The sequence below is a fragment of the Tursiops truncatus genome, chromosome 10 (assembly GCF_011762595.2).
Source record: "Tursiops truncatus isolate mTurTru1 chromosome 10, mTurTru1.mat.Y, whole genome shotgun sequence".
NCBI lineage: Eukaryota > Metazoa > Chordata > Mammalia > Artiodactyla > Delphinidae > Tursiops > Tursiops truncatus.
Genome location: NC_047043.1, coordinates 95888754 through 95908002, shown reverse-complemented (window position 1 = coordinate 95908002; position 19249 = coordinate 95888754). Strand labels below are relative to the sequence as shown.

Sequence of the window (19249 nt, the reverse complement as noted above, 5' to 3'; positions counted from 1 at the left end):
TGCTACTCTCAAACATGACCCACCTTTTTTGCTCTCTAGGAATTTACAATTTAATTAGGAAGATTAGACAGATACAGAACTAAAATACAACCCAAGCCAGTGGATTCTAAAGGACAAAAGAGTGGTACAAATTACAAAAGCTATGAGTTCAGGAAAACATATTTTGAAAAAAAAAGCCTTCTTCCTGGCAAGGTGACAGTGACCAGAAGCAATTCCTCAGTTACTCATAAACATATCCAACTACACGACAAGAACTTACCTGTGTACACTGTTCACTGATGAGGTCTCCTCTCCCTGGGGTCAAACTGGAAGATCTACTTCTAAAAACATTATTTTAGACCCATTTTTGTAATATTTTGTAACAACTGGCAATAAATTTAAGAAATGTGCCTTCCTTGGGATTGGGGTGGAGATAAAAGTGCACGAAAGCACAGACAAGTTTGTTTGTTTTTAAAATATTTATTTATTTAGCTGCACTGGGTCTTTGATGCAGCATGCGGGATCTGGTTCCCTGACCAGGGATGGAACCCAGGCCCCCTACATTGGGAGCATGGAGTCTTAACCACTGGACCACCAAGCCAGTCCCCAAGTATTTATTTAGACCATACAAAATGTGGATTAGAGCAAACAATGGTTATCTTAGATTTTTTTAAGGATACATTAAATTAGTAAAAATCATAGGGGCAAGCACTCGGCATTGTTCTATTTAATGCTCTCAACAACTCTATGAAGTAAATACTATTAATATCTTTATTTCACAGATGTGAGAATACAAAGGTACAGAGAGGTAAAGTAACTTACCCAAGATCATTCAACTAATAAATAACGGAACCAGTATTTCACCCCAGGCAAGCAGTATGGCTCCAGAGAATGAACTTTTAACCAGTATACTATGCAGCCTCTACGGATTACTAATGATGACTCTAAGGATGTTTCCTGAGGTGCCAGAAATTCATGACAAATCATTTCCAAGAAGCATGAACTAAATTCCAATCTCATTTTGCAATGGTAACAACTTATCAAGCCCCAAGCTTCTTTTAGGTGTTACAATTGTGGCATCAAAGTGCAAAGGGGGAAAAAGCCACAGGAAGACTTTATTTATATCAAACATGGTGTTCCAGACAGGAATAACACAGCAGTGGAGAAACCTGTATTGTCTAGTGCCCAGGATTGGAGCAGATGCAGAAGAATGCATCCCAGGGAGATCAGGGTTTCCCTTTTTTAGAAACACTTCTAGAACTTAATTTCTTAGCAATCCCTAGTTTTAAACCATCAGAATGTAATGACTGTTATTGCAATTCTGTAAAAATTATATGTAGTATATACAGTCAAGATTAGAAGGAACATAGGGGACTTCCCTGGTGGTCCAGTGATTAAGAATCTGTCTTCCAATGCAGGGGACGGGGTTCGATTCCTGGTTGGGGAACTAGCATCCCAAATGCCGCAGGGCAACTAAGCCCGTGCGCTCTAGAGCCCATGCGCCACAACCAGAGAGCCCACATGCTGCAACTACTGAGCACGCACACTCTGGAGCCTGTGCACCACAACTAGAGAGTCCACACACTCCGTAGCCCACGCACCACAACTAGAGAGAGGCCCACGCGCCACAACGAAGAGTTCACACACCGCAATGAAAGATCCCACGCGCTGCAACGAAAGATCCCACATGCTGCAACATGGAAAAGTGGCAACAAACATTTGCTCACTTCTCTTATTATGGTTTTAATGTCTTCTGTTACAATGATGTCTACACAATGTAACAATTTATTTTTTAAGACAGCAACTTGATTAATTGACCATGAGCCACAGAAATCAGAATTTCCATGCATACCTGTCTGCTGCTATGATGCCAGCCATAGTGACAGCACCAATAATACCAGTGAGCTTGTACTTGAACATGGTGCTAGAGAGCTGTTTTCGTATCACCAGGTGCATGTCATCCTACAAGGAAACAATGATAAAGATGAAGATGTTGGAATGGTACAGCAAAAGAGCCTACGAATATTAGAGCCAAAAACCCTAGAATAGCAAGGGTTCTATCATTTACTAACTGTGTGGTCTTTGGTGAGTCATTTAATCTTTCTGAGTCTCAATTTTTTTCATCTATAAAATGGGAAAGGTTTTTCAAGGATCAGAGACAAATTACGAAAAATTCCAAGAACAGGGCCCAACATATGGTAGACATTCAATAATAACAGCTATTATTGTTACCGTTGTGATAGTTGCTTGATATAGATAATGTAAATTATCATAATGTTGTTGGCTGATCAGGTAGAAGTAATCAAACAGAAAAAAGTACTTAGGAATAAATATAACCAAGGAGGCAAAAGACTTATACATTAAAAACTGCATAACAGGGCTTCCCTGGTGGCGCGGTGGTTGAGAGTCCGCCTGCCGATGCAGGGGACACAGGTTCGTGCCCCAGTCCGGGAAGATCCCACATGCCGCGGAGCGGCTGGGCCCGTGAGTCGTGGCCGCTGAGCCTGCGCATCCGTAGCCTGTGCTCCGCAACGGCAGAGGTCACAACAGTGAGAGGCCCGCATACCGCAAAAAAAAAAACAAATGCATAACATTGCTGAAAGAAATTAAAGAAGACCTAAATAAATGGAAAGATATCCCATGTTCATGGAATGGAAGACTGAACATTGTTAAGATGATAATATGCTCATTCAATGTAATCCTTATTAAAATACCAACGGCATTTTTTACAGAAATAGAAAAACCCATACTAAAATTCATATGGAATTTCAAGAGACCCCTAATAGCCAAAACTATCTCGAGGGACTTCCCTGGTGGTGCAGTGGTTAAGAATCCACCTGCCAGTGCAGGGGACATGGGTTTGATCCCTGGCCTGGGAAGATCCCACATGCCGTGGAGCAACTAAGCCCATGCACCACAACTACTGAGCCTGCGCTCCAGAGCCTTCAAGCCACAACTACTGAAGCCCACACACCTAGAGCCACAGTAAGAGAAGCCACCGCAATGAGAAGCCCACACACCACAACAAAGAGTAGCCCCCACTCGCTGCAACTAGAGAAAGCTCTCACGCAGCAATAAAGACCCAATGCAGCCAAAAAATAAATACAAAAACTAGAATTAAAAAAAAAAAAAAACAATGTTGAAAAAGAACAAATTTGGAGGGCTCACACTTCCCAATTTCAAAAGTACTACAAAGTTACAGTAATCAAAAGTGTGCTACCGGCATAAGGACACACATTTAGGCCAACAGATAGAATAGATCCTAGAAATAAACCCTCACACATACGGCCAATTGATTGTCCACAAAGGTGCCCAGACCACTCAATGGAAAAAGAGTCTTTTCAACAAAAGGTACTAGAAAAAACTGGATACCCACACACACAAAAATGAAGTTGAGGGACTTCCCTGGTGGACCGGTGGGTAAGACTGCATTCCCAATGCAGGGGGCCCAGGTTCGATCCCTGGTCAGGGAACTGGATCCCGTATGCATGCCGCAACTAGTAGTTCGTATGCCAAAACTAAGAGTCCTCATGCTGCAACTGAGAAGTCCTCATGCTGCAACTAAGAAGTCCACATGCCACAACTAAGGATCCCGCACGCTGCGATGAGGATCCCGTGTGCCGCAACTAAGACCCGGCACAACCAAAATAAATAAATAAATAAAATAAAAACTAGCTTGTTTAAAAAAAAATGAAGTTGAACCCTATCTTACACCATATTTAAAAATTAACTCAAAGTGAATCAATGATTTAAATTTAAGAGCTAAAACTAAAACTCTGAGAAGAAATCACAGGGGAGATTTTTCATGACTTCAAATTTGGCAATTTTTTTAAAGTATGACACCAAAAGTACCACTAACAAAAGAAAAAAAAATAAATTGGTTGGACTTCATCAAAACTACGTTAAAGAACACTCTCAAGATTAAAAGACAATCCACAGAACGGGAGGAAAAAATCTGCAAATCATATATCTGATTAGGGATTAATATCCAGAGTATATAAAGAACTCCTATACGTCAACAACAACAAAAAATAATCCATTTAAAAAGTGAGGGGCTTCTCTGGTGGCGCAGTGGTTGAGAGTCTGCCTGCTGATGCAGGGGACACGGGTTCGTGCCCCAATCCGGGAAGGTCCCACATGCCGCGGAGTGGCTAGGCTCATGAGCCACCGTTGAGCCTGTGCGTCCGGAGCCTGTGCTCCGCAACAGGAGAGGCCAGAACAGTGAAAGGCCCACTTATCGCAAAAAAAAAAAAAAAAAAAAAAAGTGAGAAAAAAAAAAGTGAGCAAAGGACTTGAATAGACTTTTTCCAAAGAAGATATACAAGGACCAATAAGCACACAACAAGATGCTCAACATCATTAGTCATCTGGGAAATGGAAATCAAAACCACAATGAGATACCACTTTTCAAACGGTAGGATAGTTAAACATAAAAATGGTGCACCCACTGTGGAAAACAGTTTAGTGGTTCCTCAAAATGTTAAACACAGAATCATTACATGACCCAGAAATTCCACTTCTAGGTATGTACCCAAGAGAAGTGAAAACAGGGACTCAAAGAGATACCTGTACATCAATGTTCATAGCAGCATTATTCAAAATAGCCAAAAGATGGAAAAAAAGCCAATATCCATCAATGGGTGAATGGATAAACTACTTGCAGTCTATACATACAATGGAACACTATCAGCCATAAAAAGGAATAAAGTCCTGAGATATCCTACAACGTGGAGGAACCGTGAACACATTATGCTAAGTGAAAAAAGCCAGACACAAAAGGATAAATATTGTACGACTCTATTTAAATGAAGTACCTAGATGATGCAAATTCATAGAAGTATATTAGAGGTTACCAGGGTGTAGAGAAAGGGAATGGGGAGTTATTGCTTAATGGGGACAGAGTTTCTGTTCGGGATGATGAAAAAGTTCTGGAGATGGATAATGCTGGTGGTTGCACAACACTGTCAATGTACTTAATGTCACTGAGTTGTACACTTAACATTGGTTAAAATAGTAAAACTTATCTTACGTACATTTTACCACAATTAAAAAATAAAATAGGGCTTCCCTGGTGGCACAGTGGTTAAGAAACCACCTGCCAAGGCAGGGGACACAGGTTTGAGCCCTGGTCCAGGAAGATCCCACATGCCGTGGAGCAACTAAGCCCGTGCACCACAACTACTAAGCCCATGTGCCACAACTACTGAAGCCCGTGCGCCTAGAGCCCGTGCTCCACAACAAGAGAAGCCACTGCCCTGAGAAGCCCGTGCACTGCAACGAAGAGTAGCCCCCGCTTGCCACAACTAGAGAAAGCCTGCACGCAGCAACGAAGACCCAACGCAGCCATAAATAAATAAATTAATTAAACTAAAATAAAATAATGATGTAGTTCTATTATTACTGACATGAAGAAATCGTCAAACTGTACTGCTAAATGAAACAAGCAAGACACAGAACAAGAGGGTAAGGTGTGGAATATAGGTATACAAGTAAATACAAATTTGTTAATTCTCAGAACATCTTAGAAAGCCATAAGCTAATAACAGCGATTGCCTTTAGAGAACCAGATGCCTAGAGGACTGAGAGCGAGGAGACATCTTTCACTACCTTTCTATACCTTCTGAATTTTGTACCATGCGTGTATATTACCCAGCCAATTAATTTTAGTTAAAAAAAAAAGTATTGGTTGTTCAAAGTCACAGGCCAGTATGGATTACTGCCACAAGGTGGCACTAAAGATATACAAGAGCTATGAGTTATGATTCCAACCTAATCTTTAGTTCTTTTGCCTGGCTTTTTCAATGAATGATGCCCACAAATGAGAGCAGGCCCAGATGGAGTTCACATTAGATGGAGATGTTCCTTAGGGAACAAAGGAATTCCCTGTGTCCCCGTGGCACTCAGTACAGTACCTGAGTGGCTTTTCTTACTCAGTTTCATAATTAGCTGATTACAGACTCATTTTCACCCTAACAGACTAAGCTCCTTGAGGGCAGGAGGTCTAATATATACCTATCATCTCAGTGCTTGGCACACAGTAGACACCTAATGTTTGTAGTAAGAAAAGAATAAACAAATGCTAGGACTACAGCTATGTACTCTATTCCTACCACTACACAGGCTGCAGTAATTTTGTTCAGCAAATTTCAATTGAAGAGGTTTAAAAGATTCTTTCTCAACACACTGCCTCTTACCTGGATGTGACTGCTGGCTTCATGCTGTTTGCTAAATGCCAGTGTGCTGAGAATATAGAAGAGTTTTCGTATTTGCTGGGGTGACATATTATCCAGATAGTCTAGTATGCCCTGGGACAAAATGCCAATGATGAGATTAGCAAGTAACATTTTTTTCCTTTAAATAAAAAAATTAAAATCCTCATAAGAGGCACACACAGATAGCCAAGCATCTGTTCCACAAAAGCTCCAGTTCTCTAAAACTATGCTCAGAGCCCAAAGGGTTGATGTTCTGCTTAGTCATGCTAACATACATCCTCCTAGTTCCCCTTTTCTTTTTTCTTTTTGCAGTACACAGGTCTCTCACTGTTGTGGCCTCTCCCGTTGTGGAGCACAGGCTCCGGACGCGCAGGCTCAGCGGTCATGGCTCACGGACCCAGCCGCTCAGAGGCATGTGGGATCTTCCCGGACCGGGGCACGAACCCGTGTCCCCTGCATCGGCAGGTGGACTCTCAACCACTGCACCACCAGGGAAGCCCCTCCCCCTATTCTTTTTCTCCACACTTCTCTTTTTCTTAGTGAAAACAATATTCTGCCAAAAGTTATGTCTCTGACCTTATTTCTCAGCTTCTACTCCATGAATTACTTATTCATCCTCTACAGATACGGAAAGAGTCACAGGGGAACTACTTACTTTTTGACCTTGGGCAAAGCCTCAGTTTTCTCATCTGTAAAATGGGGATAACAGGGCCTACATAGTTATCTTTCAAAGCCCAGACTTGATTATGTCAAACCCTCATTATAAACCTGTAACAAGGGACTTCCCTGGTGGGGCAGTGGTTAAGAATTCACCTGCCAATGCAGGGGACACGGGTTCGATCCCTGGTCCGGGAAGATCCCACATGCCACAGAGCAACTAAGCCTGTGCGCCACAGCTACTGAGCCTGCGCTCTAGAGCCCACGACCCACAACTACTGAAGTCCGCACGCCTAGAGCCCGTGCTCCGCAACAAGAGAAGCCACCACAATGAGAAGCCCACACACAGCAATGAGAGTAGAGAAAGCCCACGTGCAGCAACGAAGACCCAACGCACTAAAAATAAATAAATGAATTAAAAAAAAAACACAATAACTTGTAACAAGCTCCCTCTTGTCCATAAAATACAGTTGCAACTCTTTAGCATAGTATTTAAGATCCTTCATAATCTGGCCCTGTCCTATGTCCTCATCTCCCACCAGCGCTCACCTTATCCTATCCGCCAACCATGCTAATCTACCTGTCATCCCTCAGGCACACCATGGACGTGGGTGGTGCCAATTTGCTTCTGTTCAAACTGTTCTCTGCCTAGATGTACTTCCCTTACTTTTTCTTGTCAAATCTCTATCCTTCAAGAATCACTCCAATGTTATTTCTTCTTTAAAGACTTCTCCAGTTAATTATTCCTGCTCTGGTATATCTACAGCACGTTATTAGAGAATTCATCATGTATTTATAGTGACTTACTTATGTGTCTTACTTTCTATCATCAAAGGCAAAGACTAACTTTTATATCCACAGCACCCAGAATAGAGCCTGGCACATGGTTAGGTAAAAACAAGTATTCACTGAATGAATTAATACAAAGATAGATGAATTATTTTTTCTATTATTTGCCCCATCACCCTCACCTCCATTATCACCTGCTTCTACCAATTACAGTGCTCAATATCTAGAGTACAAAATAAATTGCTGTTAACTAACATAGATATCAGGTACCTCTCAAATATATGCAAGAAAAAAAAATGATTCAGTATGTCAATGGTAGGACTAAATACCTTCACAAAGACAGCATTCAGCCTCATAGCAGATGGGTTTAGAACTACCAAATCTAGGAGGACATCCAATGCAGTATCAACTTCAGCTTCGTTCCCACTGCAGATATGGGTCACCAGGGCACCAATCACTTCCTATACAGAGAAGAGTCAACAGGACAGTGTGAAGCTAAAATATGGTATGGTCACCTAAAGAGGTTCATGCCAGAGGCCATTCCAATCTCAACTTGGTTAAAATCCCAACCCACCCCATCCCATCATCTAATTCTATTAACTAGTTTTCATTAATGTTAGATTCAGGAGGTTTAGGATTATGTCACTCTAACAACACTACCATCCAGTCTTCACTTATTTCCCATAATTTACCAGTGAGCACTGTCTAAACCCTCCTGATTTTGCTCCCTGGCGTAGTCTTTTTCTTTTTCTCATATGGGTTAAATATTACCCATTAAGTTGTGGTTGTACTTAATCTATTGAAATTTACTGAAAAGGTAGCACTCAAGGAGCTAAAGGTTTTTACAAGTTAGACTTGTATGTTTCAAGTAAACATGGGTAATGATGTTGTCTCTACGACATTAAGATGATTCCCCCCAAAAGTTTTAGATGTCATTCTCCCTTTCCTTTATACTGCTGCTCCACACTGAGTCACATGGTTTTCTCGAGTGCAGTAGCTATCTCATGCCAGCTGAGTCTATAGTTCTGTTTTAAATTTAAAAAATTTTGTCTTCATTTTTAAAAGTTCCATTCAAATGTGCTTTAATGTTGTTAATAAAGGTACAGCATACATAAACAATACAAAATAAGACACTTTGTTTTCATAATCACTTTCCATAAGTACAGCCCTCCCTGACTGGATATGTGCTACTAAATTTGGCGTCCCGTGTTCATGGGAACAGGGTTAGGCCCTCAGGCATTTCTCCTTCATTTCTTTTCCACCACACTTTTTTCTAGAGAACAACTCCAGGATCAATTGGCAGTTGATTATTTAGAGCTAAGTTTAAAACTGCCATTACTGTACTCTGAAAATTGCACGATAACCCCAGCCCTTTAAGCCAATGTTTGTTTGAAGTTGACTGGAGCTGGACCTTATTTTAGACTCAGAGAATTTTAAAGCTCAAAACACAGAGTTAGATCCTCAAGTCCAATCTCATTTTGAGACTAGGACTAGAATTAAGTTTTCCCAACTCCCAGTTCAGAGTTCTTTCTCCTTCAATGTCTTCCAAACAAGAAGAAATAAAAACATAAGATCACATGCAAGTCACCTGGAATTGCATTTCTTTCCTTTTCCCTGTTCCCTCCTTCCCAAAATAAACATTTCAACATACCTGCTGGCAGTAAGTGTCAAAAAAGTTAAATGCATATTTGTATAGGAGACTGCCAAACAAAATTATGCTCTGGTCTAGGGAGTGCAACAAACTCTGCGCCAGTGACAAAATGGATGGACAAATATCCTTAAGAACCTTGAGGAGGGAAGAGTAGAGAGAAATGAAGCTGTGGGAGAAACTTAGTTGTCACAGCATCTAGAGTTGCTATTGCTAACCCTATTAAGATGTCAGAGTTCTCCCCAATTCTCATTTTAACTTAAGGAACTTTAATCTTTGTTTTACTCAGAATAATCCTTCACCATTCTGAGTTTCTCTCAGGATCAGTGAGATTCAACGTACGGGTAAGAATTGACCTGTAAGCTCAAGGAAGTTAAACCACAAGCCTAATAGCTGGTAATCTGCTCCTATCTGCCCAGTTTGGAACTAGAATCCATATCTTCTAAATCCCAATTTCCTCACTTAATCATACTGCCTCCCTGGGGATATAGCAGGTCTCCTCTGCCTTGGTTATGATTTGAAATCAGTCTATAAGGTTCAATGCTAATTAAACTGATTTCTTTTAAAGAACATCAAGAGGAGAACTGATCATGTCCTACCAAGAAGGTAGTATAGGTGGACATTAATGGAACCAGAATAAATAATGAGTTGTTATGTCCAGTTTCTTTACTGATATCATCACAATTAAAACAAAATCTTAAATTAAGCACTGAAATGGGTATAATGCTTTACTGAGGAAAATGCAATAAAAATTATATATGGTTTCTGCCCTATGCAAAATTATAGCCCAAAACATGTATCATAGCAGAAATAAGCACAGAAAGAACTGTAAGATAAAATAATACAAACTTTAAATCCATTCCTAAATATAAAGTCTATTTATGTATGTATGTATGTATGTACGTATCTATGGCTGCATTGGGTCTTTGTTGCTGCGCACAGGCTTTCTCTAGTTGCAGCGAGCGGAGGCTACTCTTTGTTGCGGTGTACAGGCTTCTCATTGTGGTGGCTTCTCTTGCTGTGGAGCTCGGGCTTTAGGCGCGAGGGCTTCAGTAGCTGTGGCTTGCTGGTTCTAGAGCACAAGCTCCATAGTTGTGGCGCACGGGCTTAGTTGCTCCGTGGCATGTGGGATCTTCCTGGACCAGGGCTCGAATCCGTGTCCCCTGCATTGGCAAGTGGATCCTTAACCACTGTGCCACCAGGGAAGCCCATAAATATAAAGTCTTAAGACGCAGCTACATATTCTCATTAGTTCCTAAGTCAGGTCCTAAACCTCTGGTTCACCCAGTTTTCTAAGAAGCTATATACACTATTAATATCCTGAATATTCACCTGGAAAACACCATTCCTAGATTATAAAATTCCAATTCAAATGGTTTATATTTCAACAGGAATGATCATCTCAGGGTCATAGTGTTGAATGGCTAAACAGTGATGGTTCAATAGATACAAAATTACATCTCTATTAGCATTCCTCTGATCCTGTTATACTCAGGGGTTTTTAGAAACTACTTAAAAAAGGATACAGAAGGCAAGTTTATCAAAGTTGCAGATCATAGACAGCTAGACAATTAAAATGATTAACATAAAATTAAGATTCAAAAGTCTCAATGGGCTTGAACAATGGGCTGAAACTAAGATGACGTTTTATAAGGGAGCTGTAAAGTTTTCTATTCTAGGTTAAAAATAAAGTTATATAAATATGTCATTAGAAGACCTGAATTGCAATATTTCCTATAAAAAAAGAATTCGGGGTTTGAGTCTAGTAAGTTCAACATAAACCAATTTTGTGACTTTTTTGCTAAAAAGATGAAAACCGATCTTAGTTTGATTTGATTAACATTATAATGTCTCAATCAAGGTAAGTAATAATCCTACTATGTTTTGAAATATACTGAGCTCCCTGCCAAACATCTACACCCAGCAAAGCTGGTGGTGTCATCATTCCCACACTGGGTAGGAAAGGTTAAAACGACCTCTCTAAAACTTTAAGACTGATGCTGTCTTATTCTGACACTTACCAAGTAATGAATATAGAATGTACTCTGTAGCAGCTGTTCTTGAAAGCAGCCTGATCGAATCTTATTTCTTAGCACCCTCTCAATGCACTTCTTTGTCTGAGTGTTGGTGCTATAGATGATGAAAAGCATTGCCAGGTCAAGAACCTGTTGTCAATAAATATGCAACAACATGAAAACAGTTTAATAAATCAGTACATTTACTACAACAAAACAGCAGCTCTCAACCTTTTCCCATTAAAACAAAGAATACTCATTTGCTCAACATACTCTCATGGGAGTACCTATGTTTTCATAAAACCCAGAAATATTTTTCAGAGCAATAAAGTGCCACAACTATTAACCACTGGTACCTTTTAAAAAAATATTGGAATACAAGCAAAAGTAGTATTATTACAGAAATAACTTTGAATAGCTTCACATTTATTATGGAAAAAAAGATTAAGTCACTTGCCAACTTCACTATACATTTTCATTATTATTAGGAAAATTACTTTGTGAAAAGTTGGAGAGTCTGTAAATCTCTGTCAATATGAAAAAGGTTATAAAAATTATGATGGTCATTTTCAGCATATTATATGGCCATTAAAAATGAGATAGGGGACTTCCCTGGTGGCGCAGTGGTTAAGAATCAGCCTGCCAATGCAGGGGACACGGGTTTGAGCCCTGGTCTGGGAAGATCCCACATGCTGCAGAGCAACTAAGCCCATGCACCACAACTACTGAAGCCCTCACGCATAGAACCTATGCTCCGCAACAAGAGAAGCCACCGTAATGAGAAGCCCATGCACCACAACAAAGACCCATCGCAGGCAAAAATAAATAAATAAATAAATAAATTTATTTATTTAAAAAAAAGAGAGAGAGAGAGAGATAGGCTAGAGACTTCCCTGGTGGTCCAGCGGTTAAGACTCCATGCTTCCAATGCAGGGGGCGCGGGTTTGACCCCTGGTAAGGAAACAGATCTTACATGCCATGTGGTGTGTCCCCCAAAAATATTTTTTTTAATTAAACAATAAAAAAATATTTTAAAAAATGAGATAAGATATATTTTTTGACAGACATTCACGACATATTGTGAAGCAAAAGAAAGCAACCTGCAATAATCATAGTAATTCTATTTTTGTAAAAACAATATACAAGTACAAATATGTATAAAAGTGAGTGTGCCTGCACTTGCACACACATACAACTTGTATATGAATAGGAAAAAAATCTGGAAGAATGATTATCCATGAAGAGTGGCACAGAGAGTGGAGGTAAACTTTATTTTACACATATTTAGATTACTTGTGGGGTTTTTTTTCTCCGCAATTAGCTTGTATTACCTATGTTTAAAAAAAAAAAAGAGGGACTTCCCTGGCTGTCCAGTGGTTAAGAATCTGCCGTCCAACGCAGGGGATGCAGGTTCGATCTGTGGTCGGGGAGCTAAGATCCCATATGCCACAGGGCAACTAAGCCCACGTGCCGCCAAGTACTGAGCCCAATGCGCTCTAGAGCCCATGCGCCACAACTACTGAGCCTGCACACCACAACCAGAGAGCCCAAGGGCTGCAACTACTGAGCCTGTGTGCTAAAACTAGAGAGAAGACTGCACAACGCAACAAAAGATCCCACATGCCGCAACTAAGACCTGACATAGCCAAATAAATAAATAAAGAGTTACAGCTGCCAAGTAACAGAAAAATATTTTTTAAAAAAGAGAGATGGGCTTCCCTGGTGGCGCAGTGGTTGAGAGTCCGCCTGCCGTGCCCCGGTCCGGGAAGATCCCACATGCCCGTGAGCCATGGCCGCTGAGCCTGCGCGTCCGGAGCCTGTGCTCCGCGACAGGATAGGCCACAACAGTGAGAGGCCCGCGTACCGCAAAAAAAAAAAAAAAGAGAGAGAGAGAGAGACAGAGAGAGAGACAGAAAGACAGAGAAGTTAAAAAGTCAAGCAAGACAAAAAAGAAAAACACAAATTACTTGGAACTCACACAACTCAAAAGGAAAAAACCAAACAATCCAATTAAAAGATGGACAGGGAATCTGAATAGAAATTTTTCCAAAGAAGACATACAGATAGCCAACCTCCATGTAATGATGCTCAACATAACTAATCATCAAGGAAACGTAAATCAAAACCACAATGAGATATCACTTTGCACCTGTTAGAACAGCTATCATCAAAAGGACAAAAAATAACATATGTTGGCAAGGATGTAGAGAAGAGGGAACCCTTGTGCACTGTTGGTGGAAATGTAAATTGATGCAACCACTACGGAAAAAGGTATGGTGGTTCCTCAAAAAAATAAAAATAGAACTACTATAGATCCAGCAATTCCACTTCTGGCTACGTATCTGAAGAAAACAAAAAACACTAATTCACAAAGATATCTGCACCCCATGTTCATTAGAACATTATTTACAATAGCCAAGACATGGAAACAACCCAAGTGTCCATTGATGGAATGGATAAAGAAAATGTGATATAAACACACACACTCTCTCTAGAATATTATTCAACCATAAAAAAGAACGAATCTTGCTATTGGCAACAACATGTATGAACACTGAAGGCATTATGCTAAGTGAAATAAGTCAGACAGAGAAGGACAAATAGTGTATGATTTCAATTATATGTGGAATCTAAAAACTAAAACAAAAATGAACTCACAAATACAGAGAACAGATTGGTGGTTGCCAGAGGTAGGGGTAGGGAGTTGGTAGGGAGTTGGTAAAGGGGGCCAAAAGGTACAAATTTCAGTTATAAAATAAATAAGTCATGGGGGTGTAATGTACAGCATGGTGAATATAGTTAATAATACTGTATTGCACATCTGAAAGTTACTAAGCGAGTAGACCTTAAAAGTTCTCATCACAAGTAAAGAAAATGGTAGCTATGTATGGTGATGGACATTAACAACGTATTGTGGTGATATTTTGCAATATATACAAGTAACAGATCATTACATTGTACACCTGAAACTAATATAAAATGTCAATTATATCTCAATTAATGAGAAAAGATATTTTAATAAATGTTAGATGTTCTAATTAATAAAAGCAAAAACAATAAATTACTTGAGACATCCCTTCACTGAAGGCCCAACTCAGACACCAAAATTCTGACAGATTATAGCAGAACACAATACAGTTATTAAAAATGACAATGAAAGGACTGCCCTGGCAGTCCAGTGGTTAAGACTCCATGCTCCCAATCCGGGGGCATGGGTTCAATCCCCGGTTGGGGAAGATCCTGCATGTGGCATGGCGTGGCCGAAAAAAAAAAAAAAAGACAATAAATATAATGCAGAAGCATGCAAAATGTTTATGACACAATGTGAAGAGAAAAAAAATCAGAATACAAAATTATATTTATACAATGATCAGAAATCTGTAAAAACAGCTATGCAGGAGGTCAAGGGTTATGCAATAATAAAACCGTTGTCTTAGATATTCTGATTCCCTGCCCACCCTCAACCTGGCAACCACAAAAAATTATTGAGTTTTTCATTGTTTTATTCAGTATCACAGCAGCTTTTAAAATAGTCATCTAACAACTGGATAATCCAACTAACAAAACTCTACAAAACAAGAGATTCCAACTAAAGAAAATCCTTAAAGGGAACCAATCAGTACACAAGAAATTCAATCATCTGTCTTCTTGACTGAAGAAAGTATCTCCAGATTTAAGACAGATTCAGTACCACTGCCCTGAGAGTAGATGGAATATTTGATTCAGTTCTGTCAGGTAAAGGAAAGTGAAACATGAAATGCCACTATCTTGACAATTCCATGTGGTGGGAGGAAGGGCAATCAGACAGACAGAGGGGCCTGAATACCTAACTCATGACCCAGGCGACTCTAGTTCTCACCTCCTCATGGGAGGGGGACTCAGCTTCTTTGACTGCAACTCATTATGCCTGCTTGGAATGTTACTATTTCCCCTTATGGATATCTTATTTCATTTTATTGCCAGAATAAAGACCATCTGGCAAGTCACCCCTTCAGATCATCTTCCTCAGGCAGCTAATGTTTATTAGAGCAGTTACAAAAGTCACAGAAGGGATGACTGGAAGGAGCCAGAGGAAACAGCAGGAAGGAAAGCCAGCCAATATCACTAATTTTACATCTGTAAGACTTAAAATTCATAGTACATGAACAGTACCTTGTGTTCCGACACTGAGGTGGTGTTTTCAATTGCCTGCAAAAACAAGGGTTACAAAAATATTACAACACATAAGAACATTTTTCGCCTTATTCAGCATGCTCTGTTCTCTGATCTGAGAACCAATCTGCCCATCTGGCAACCATCATCTATTATTTCTACTCGACTGACTTTTAAGACTTTTATTTCAACCTACCTTTACTTACATATCTGTCACTGATTGCCACCCATTTCTTCCTCAATGTTTAAAGATCTCACTCACCTTAATCCAGGCTTCTGAAATGATTTTCTCATATCTAACAGCTGACTTTATTACATCAAAGAGAAGAATAACACAGTCTTGACCGCTGTTTTCTTGATTTCCTGAAGAACTACATGTAGCAGAGGGAAAAAAAAATCATTCTTCCACTTACCACAGAGGAACCTGTAAGATCTGGGTTCCTGCTTACTAGCAACGTGCCTTAAAACAAGTCACAACTTCATGTGTACACTGAAGTAAAACTGTACTAGTAAAACTGTACTGCAGTCTATCTGGAATTGATCTGCAGAGCAAAGGGAGTACACACACACACACACACACACACACACACACACACACACACAGATACTTACACATAGAATTATGATTTGAAAAACTGTATAGTAGTACACAATTGTAATACTACTACCACTATTTGTAGTTGTTAAGTATTAAGATCTTCTGTCCGGGATTCAGAATAAACGTCAGAAAACTTTCCTTGCCTATGTGAGAAAAACAGTGATAACTTTCCATGAGTTTATACCTTTTTTGTCCTTTATTTTTCACCTTGCTTTGAGAAGCCTGCAACAACGATGGCAAAATACAATGCTGCAGATCCAATTTCTCCCGAAGCTCAGAAATTACCTACGGCAAATAAATATTAGCTATGTGTTCTGCTCATTCACAGCAGATAGGCACAATCTATTCTTTCAATAGAAAAACCATAACATTTTCCTGAAAGACTGAGGAAGAAGAATTATTAAATTAAATGTATTGTCAGGACTTCCCTGGTGAGCCAGTGGTTGAGAATCCACCTTCCATTGCAGGGGACACAGGTTTGATCTCTGGTCAGGGAAGTAAGATCCCATATGTCACAGGGCAGCTAAGCCTGTGCGCCCAACTACTGAGCCCACACACCCTGGAGCCTGTGCATCACAACCACAGAGAAGCCCACGTGCCCCAAGAAAAGAGCCCACGTGCCACAACGAAAGATCCTATGTGCTGCAACTAAGACCTGACACAGACAAAAATATATAAAGTGTTTTACTTACTTAATTAAATGTATTGTTAAACAAGGCATTTTGAAAAAGGCAGCTGATGAAAATAGCTAATGTGAGTATAGTATGCCATGCTCTTTACTTTTTTTATTATTTTTTAAAATATTTATGGGCTTCCCTGGTGGCGCAGTGGTTGAGAGTCCGCCGGCTGATGCAGGGGACATGGGTTCGTGCCCCGGTCCGGGAGGATTCCACATGCCGCAGAGCGGCTGGGCCCGTGAGCCATGGCTGCTGAGCCTGTGCGTCCAGAGCCTGTGCTCCGCAACGGGAGAAGCCACAACAGTGAGAGGCCCGCGTACCGCAAAAAAAAAAAAAAAAAAAAATTTATTATTTTTGGTTGCATCAGGTCTTAGTTGTGGTATGCAGGATCTTTTGTTGCAGCATGTAGGATCTTTCGTTGTGGCGTGTGGGCTTCTCTCTAGCTGTGGTGCTCGGGCTCCAGAGTGCATGGGCTCTGTAGTTGTGGCACTCGGGCTCTGTAGTTGTGGCACATGGGCTTAGCTGCCCCGTGGCACATGGGATCTTAGTTCCCCAACAGGGATTGAACCCATGTCCCCTGCATTGGAAGGTGTATTCATAACCACTGGACCACCAGGGAAGTCCCTGTCATGCTCTTTAAAATTTCAGAATTCCTTCAGGCATTACACTGAAATAGCAAATATAACCTGTAGTAGCTTATATAGAACAAGTCTGGCTAGTAGCTCCATTCTCTCCCCTGCTGGATTAATCAGCATTATCAATTAGTTTCGGGACAGAGATGAGCAATTTGAACCGATTAATTTAAATAATTTATCTTGATGTATCTTCCTCAAGGTTAGTCTTTTTTTGACTTCTGAGTTTCACAAGGGCACCACTGCTATCCCCTGTACTCTCTAGGATCTAGCTGCCTACAGTGCTGGGAAACAGTAGGGTACCTCAAGTGCATCCGTGGCTCTTATGGAATGAAGAATGAACTTGATGATCATAGGTAGATCATCCAACATGACAGATGACAGCTTACCCATCACTAACTGGCGGACCTAAACATAAAAAGCACAAAAACCTTACATATTTTCATGTTAATGCCTCAATCTAGTACTGACTCGTTAGGTAAAATCAGAAAAATTATTTCTCTCACTCAGTTTTCTCACTTGTAATTTTGGAAGAAAAACGTCTCATTTTATTTTTTTTTCCAAATTACAAGCTTTCAATTTTTAACACTACAGCTTCTTCAAAAACAGACAGGTGATAAACATGAAAGTCTTCTTCTCTTAATTTTGGAGTCTGAATTTTCCACTGGCTAGAGGAAGGCATAAAAAGTTGTTATTCTTATGGGAGCAGTTGGTAACTATACAGGCAATACAGAAGATTTCCACTAAAACACACTGATTAAAAATGAGCAGTTAATCTATCATAGTATGGCATATGAAATTCACTGAAAAGAAAAAAGAGAGCAAACGTCATTCAGCATTGTTTCAAAATGAAATTTTCATTATATACAATTGGTCCAAGGCAATGACTAATTGACACTGGTTCTGGGAAGCAAGCAAGCTGGCACTCTTTCTGGAGAGCAGAGTCCTCCCTACCTTAGTCAGGAGCTTCGGCTCAAGTTGGAGGCTAGAGAGGACATCCAGGATTGGGACAGTGAGCAAAGTATTCTCTGTTAGAAGGTCACTGTGAATAGGAGAAAGAGAGAAGTTGTGCAAATTTTAACAGAGCTGGGCAAATAATGATGGGAAAATCACTCAAGGTATAGGAAGAGAGGATATACTTAGTTCCAATTAAATTCTATTTATAGTATGTTTCATTAACATTCTCTTGGTTTAAAAAAAAATGCTCATTTTGAAAAATTCAAACAATAAACAAAGCAGAAACAAGAAGCCCTACCTTATCATCCCCACTACTCAGAGGAAACCACTACTGAGTTTAGTATATATCCTTCCTGAGAAAAGGAAAAAGAAAACCTACAACAATTACAATGAAGTGTGATAAACATGATAGACGTAAGTAGTAGGGTTCTACAGTAGCACACAGTAGAGAAGGACAGTGATGGATCCTAAGAAAAGGTTATACAAAAGGACAAGCAGGCAAAGTGGGGTATATACAGTGCTATACACAGAAGGAGCATCCTGCCCAAAAGCACAAAAGCAAGAAATCACTGGACATTTTTGGAGACAGCTTTACAGACAACTATAGAAAAGGAGGTATAACAAATTGGAAGTTTTTAACTACTTCTAGGATAAATACATGGTTGCATTAAAACAGAAATAAAATTATGTAGTGATATTGTTCTCCTCTTCTTCATTATTGCCCTATCAATTAGTATTTTTCACGTAAACGTTAGTAAGCAATGGATGTCTGCAATAGATCTGACACAGCAATGTGCATTAGAATGAATCATTTAGGGACCAAAGAAGTTGATGTTTAATAATCTCCACAAACTATGTGGATGTGCAGTCAAGATGGAGGACACCCTTGGATAGAGAAAATGTTAACAAAACAAAGGAATAATGTTTATGTCT

General features: G+C 39.9%; 1 protein-coding gene across 13 annotated transcripts in view; it reads right to left on the bottom strand.

Moving 5' to 3' along the window:
• The window catches only part of FANCD2 (FA complementation group D2), a 56704-nt gene that overhangs the window by 25390 nt on the left and 12065 nt on the right, over positions 1-19249 (bottom strand). For 8 of the 13 annotated variants that reach the window (XM_033865417.2, XM_019944630.2, XM_019944631.2 and 5 more), the window contains 11 exons: positions 18314-18401; positions 17663-17767; positions 16235-16335; positions 15715-15823; positions 15453-15488; positions 11307-11450; positions 9289-9423; positions 7967-8098; positions 6174-6284; positions 1832-1941; positions 260-320 (listed from right to left, as the gene is read on the bottom strand). In XM_033865417.2, the coding sequence (XP_033721308.1) occupies positions 260-320; positions 1832-1941; positions 6174-6284; positions 7967-8098; positions 9289-9423; positions 11307-11450; positions 15453-15488; positions 15715-15823; positions 16235-16335; positions 17663-17767; positions 18314-18401 (1132 nt within the window). The remainder of the gene's footprint in view (positions 1-259; positions 321-1831; positions 1942-6173; positions 6285-7966; positions 8099-9288; positions 9424-11306; positions 11451-15452; positions 15489-15714; positions 15824-16234; positions 16336-17662; positions 17768-18313; positions 18402-19249) is intronic. The other 5 variants (XM_019944634.3, XM_033865418.2, XM_019944636.3 and 2 more) reach the window with 4 other exon arrangements.